The sequence below is a fragment of the Planococcus citri genome, chromosome 1 (assembly GCF_950023065.1).
Source record: "Planococcus citri chromosome 1, ihPlaCitr1.1, whole genome shotgun sequence".
Classification (NCBI taxonomy): Eukaryota; Metazoa; Arthropoda; class Insecta; order Hemiptera; family Pseudococcidae; genus Planococcus; species Planococcus citri.
Genome location: NC_088677.1, coordinates 80,000,741 through 80,005,615, shown reverse-complemented (window position 1 = coordinate 80,005,615; position 4,875 = coordinate 80,000,741). Strand labels below are relative to the sequence as shown.

The 4,875-nt window shown below is 33.9% G+C and overlaps 1 protein-coding gene across 2 annotated transcripts; it reads right to left on the bottom strand.

The window, feature by feature from the left end:
- Positions 1 to 1,406: 1,406 nt before the first annotated feature.
- Positions 1,407 to 4,636, bottom strand: LOC135842741 (replication protein A 70 kDa DNA-binding subunit-like). 2 transcript variants are annotated; one of them, XM_065360360.1, is made up of 6 exons: positions 3,775 to 4,636; positions 3,600 to 3,700; positions 3,295 to 3,518; positions 2,067 to 2,241; positions 1,857 to 1,961; positions 1,407 to 1,782 (listed from the first exon to the last, which is right to left on the bottom strand). In XM_065360360.1, the coding sequence occupies exons 1-5, from the start codon at positions 3,954 to 3,956 to the stop codon at positions 1,897 to 1,899; spliced, it is 747 nt and encodes a 248-aa protein (XP_065216432.1). In that variant the 5' UTR covers positions 3,957 to 4,636; the 3' UTR covers positions 1,407 to 1,782; positions 1,857 to 1,896. The 2 variants fall into 2 exon arrangements, with proteins under 2 accessions (XP_065216432.1, XP_065216422.1); XM_065360350.1 differs by having other exon boundaries at positions 1,905 to 1,961.
- Positions 4,637 to 4,875: the final 239 nt, after the last annotated feature.

Below are 4,875 nucleotides of genomic sequence, written 5' to 3'. Positions count from 1 at the left end.
AGTACACATAAATTAGACAATTTATGTGACTTTACTAATTAATGGCCAAAATCCCTATCTCGGCCTATAAACGTCAAAGGCTGTCAAGAACTGTCAAGGGCTCGCGAACCCTTCTGCTTTTACGTTTGCCGACTCGCGGGTGCGGCCCTATATGCGCGAGTAGATCGCGAGTACCTCGAGTACTTAGCCTATCTAAAGAATTTACACACGTTCCCAACATTTCATTATAAGGGGTTCTTATTATATGCACTACCTTCGGCAGTGGGGCCAATCTGCCCTCTGTCAATTTTCAAGAAATGTTGCTTTTTTGTCGCAAAAAATCTGTTTGTTTTTTCATCTTTTTAAATCAAAAATACCAAATTTTACTTATTTTTTGTAAATTGTCAAAAATCCTACCGATTGGTAAAAATTGTAAAAAAAACGTTTTTTACCAAAATAGTGAAGAAGTATTGCTTTTATTGCCAAAATTGCAAAAAAATACCTACTTTTTTGGTCATCCAAAAATCTTGTTTTTCTATCAGAAAAAAATCTGTTTTTGTCAAAATGCCAACAAACAAAATTAATTTAAAAAAAAAAAAAATCAAAATACAAATAAATTTTTTTTTTTGCCAAAATTGCCAAAAATCCTATCGTTTTGTAAAAATGGACAAAAAGTATTGTTTATTTCCAAAATTGCAAAAAAATCACTTTATTTAGTCATCCAAAAGCCTTGTTTTTTTGTTACAAAAAAACTACTCACTTACCTGGGTTTTTTTTTTTTTTAATATCAAAACACCAATTATTTTTTTACAAAACTGCAAAACATTACTTTTTGTTTTTGTTTTCCAAAATGGCAGACAAAAATTTAAAAATCCCGGGGCCCTATATTTCTACATCAAAATTGCCCGAAAGACTAGATTAAGGTCAAAATTGCCCATCAGAGAAGTTCTTACATTTTCGGAAAATTTCATTGGAGGCTCTGGAAATTTTCAAAATTTACTGGAGGCTCCAAAACGACTTGAACCTACCTTTAGTCGACTTGAATTACTTGATAGCGTGTTGAAATCAGGGTGCGGAGTGAATTTTGGATTCCCAACTTCATTTGATGAAATTTTGTGGAATTTTGCAGCTTTCAAAAAATCTGCTGGAAGCTCCAGAACTACTCAGAACAGACTGAAACCGTTTCCAATCGATTTGGCATGTCAAAAGTAGGGCACATCCCAAATTTCAACTTTCTAGGTCTATTTGGTAAAATTTTGATTTTTTTTTTAAATTTTGGCTCAAATTTGATTTTCAAAAATTCACCAATAATCGAAAAATGCATTTCAGCACTCGAAATTTTGGCTAGTGATGAATACGTTTGAATTGAATACCTAAATTACGAGTACAAGTGCAAAAATAAAACTTGATCGTTTTTCCATCTTATTATGTAGATTCAAACGGTTTTAATATCTATAAAATATACAACCAACATCCAGTTATAAACTATTGAATATTTCTCTACCATTATGATATTCCAAGACAAAACTCCAACGACTACAATATGACTTCTAAAATCTATGTTTGTGGACGAACATTTACACTAATGGACTCTCTCATTCTTTGCATTTGGATGTCGTTCAGCATTTTTATTTCACGAGCTTCCTTGATATCTGGATTCACAAATACTTGAGTAACATGATGAACGGAGGGATATCGAACTCCTGACGATTTTTCTACAATATCAGCAGCGTGAATGGCAACCACTGGCGTAGTAGAAATATCGATTTTTTGGGCTGCCTCGTTCCATAACATAACACTGATCTATGAATTTAAAATTAGTATTAATTATACAAAATTTGATATCATGAGATAGTTGAGAATTTTAGGATACACACTCCGAATACATTTTCATTTCCTGTACCATGCTCCTTCGGATTACTTACGCGATTCGTCCTCGTAGTTCGTCACCTCTGACGAACGCAAACAAATTCCTATGACATCTTTGCAGAATAAGAAAGCAGAATAAATTAACATCAAGTTGATACCTACTTTTACTCTTTAGCTTATATAGATAGGTATATCATTATTTCGACAATTTTCCTCACCAACTTTTGCGTTCAAAGGTGCATCTCTGATAGACCGAAAGGTACAAAAGTCGAACTTAATATTTTCGACAGCCGGTTCAATTTCACTGTCGTGCTTCAAAATCAACTTGAATCTGCGAGCGGAAGTTTCATCGTGTTGCAAGTAATACTTTCTGATCAGGTATACTTTATTCACCTGAAATTTCAAAATAAAAATGTATTCAGCCTATTCGATGATATTATACATACAGGGTGTTCCAGAATAACCTTTCACATTTGTTTTTCTTATTACTCTGAGAGAAAAATGTTTACAAAAATTCTTTTACAACCAAAATGAAGTAGAAACATGCCGTTTTTAGACCGTATATTTGAGTTTCCATTAAAAATTAAGTTTTAGAAATTTTTCCATCGAGATATTTTCCATCATTTTTGACACATTCAACCAAACATTTTTTCGAATTATTGAACACTTCTCTTCCAATCAGTCTCGACTCACGATTAATATTACCTAGAAGATGTTTTAGAGTCCTAGATTCATCCTGATACACTTTTGACTTGAGGTAACTCCATAAAAAAAATCATAGGCGGAAAAATCAGGGGATCGAGGTGGCCTTTAAATTTCTGTGTTCAACAAAATTATTCAATGACCAAAGTGCTCACGCGCTAAACATATTGTGATGGTATCTGAATGATAGGTAGCTCCAACATGTTGAAACCAAGTAAGTAACTCTATATTATTATCGTCTGCCTTTCAGTTCAGGAACAACAAACTTGTTCAACATTTTGCCTTACCCCTCACCGTTACTGTTTCATTAAACACACATGGTCCCACTACACCAACTTTAGCCACGCCCAACCAAACAGTCAACTTGACGGAGTGTAGAGGTTTCTCGAGTAGTAACAACTGATTCTCTGTACACTTGAAGCGCACATTCTGTATATTCACTTCACTGTTTAGATAAAAATGAGCTTTGTTACTGATGAGTAAAGAGTAAAGGGGTCCAGGAGTCTTTATTTTTAAAAAAGACCTTCACAGTAAAAGTATACTGTACAGCCATCTACTTCTCCAGGGCAAAAAATAACTTTTGAAACATAATTCGGCATGCTTTGGCTACCTAGAACCGCCTTTACCATTCCCCTAGCTCCACTTGAACACAGATCAGTGGTTACCAAAATGTGAAAGGTTATTCTGGAACACCCTGTACCTACATAGGTAAACCAAAATCATGAAACTAAAAAATTATAGTACCTCTACCAAGTCGTAAAATTTACGACAAGCATCGTCGTAAGCAGTCGCTAAAATACTGCCGGATAAATCAGCGAGTTCCAAGTTGAAGAATTGCTCGCTTGATAATTTCTGGATATCTCCTTTGCTCACGATTCGTGCTTTAATACACCAACCATGGTTCAACGCTGCTATTCGTGATAATGTTTTCGAGTCCTCCAACAGAGATTTCTCAAAGGCAGTGAGCCCTAAAGTGTAATATAGGTAAAGGTATCAACTGAATGTAAAATGAACATCTTCACTATTTAAGTGTTATTTTTCAGTTTTACCTTTTATTTGAAATTCGTTCGCAGGAATAGGATTGCCAATTAATTTTCCAACGATACAGCCTTTTCTCAATACGGTCATCTTATCGATCAATATCATTATCCTGAAAGTTATAAATAATCAACAAATCAGTGCTTACAGCTTACTGAACATTAATCACGAGTATCTTGAACACACCATTTTCCTTTGTTAGGGTAATTCAATTTCGAGCAGTTGTATTTGTTCAAAACAACTACACTCCAGGGTTGTAGTTCTTCGTCGGTAATAAATTCAAGCACCTTCCATGATAATGTTGATGGAAGTTCAGTAAAGAACACTCCATCTGAAATTTGAACTTTTCTTCTTACACCATCTTTCATTAAGCTCTGAACATTTAAACAAATAAGTACTTATTAGGTATTAATAAAAAAATGTAAAATTCTTTACTCTCGTCAGTTACGCAGTACTATTACCATAATTTGAACTATGGGGTTCTCTATTTTATTGCCTAGCAAAATTTCCTGGAATTTTAAGATGACACATTGATAATTACCTACTACATATTTTTTAATGTTAAAGAAAATCTACGTTCAAGGGCATAGATAGGTTAAAAGAGGTACCTTGATACATCCCTCGGTTAGGTTCATTTCCATATTGAATTGAGTGAAACTTCGAATAAAGCTGTTTGTTAATACGTAATAAGTGAATATAGTAAAACCGTAAAGAGATGATCAAATCTAGAAAATTTTCACTTTGACTTTTGAGAAAGCTTAGAATTATTGGAAACCACGAAAAAATTCGAGAATTGGTTTAGTAATTAGCATCATAGTATGTAAGCTGATATCAAGGATTACAATAAATTTACAACGATTACATGCTCAAGGTAGGGCCCTATTCATAAACGTTACTTAAGGATCACTTGGCTAAGTGGTTTAAGCAATTTTTTTCCAAGCGTGCAGATTGAATTTTTGAAAACTTTTCATCATTAAATTGAGACTTGAGAGATTGGACTCCCAAGTATAGGTACCTATCGATTTATCATTTCAAAAATATGAAATTTTTATTCATATACCTACGAGAAAAATTGAATCAAGATTCACCACTTAGCCAAGTGATCCCTATAAGTAACGAGTACGTATATGAATAGGTACGGCTCTTAGGCCTTAGGCATTGTTTAACCCTAACTTGTATAGTACGCAGTACGCACCACATACTTAAAGCTAAACACACAGATAGATCATGGATGGATTTAAATTTGGATCGGCAAAGAATATGAATCTACAATATTTTTCACCTCCC

Coding starts and splice junctions, on each gene's coding strand:
- LOC135842741 (XM_065360350.1), bottom strand. CDS start 3,956: ATGAAAGATGGTGTAAGAAGAAAAGTTCAAATTTCAGATGGAGTGTTC. Junction 3,519..3,599: donor GAACGAATTTCAAATAAAAG/GTAAAACTGAAA, acceptor ATTACACTTTAG/GGCTCACTGCCTTTGAGAAA. Junction 1,962..2,066: donor ACCTTTGAACGCAAAAGTTG/GTGAGGAAAATT, acceptor TATTCTGCAAAG/ATGTCATAGGAATTTGTTTG.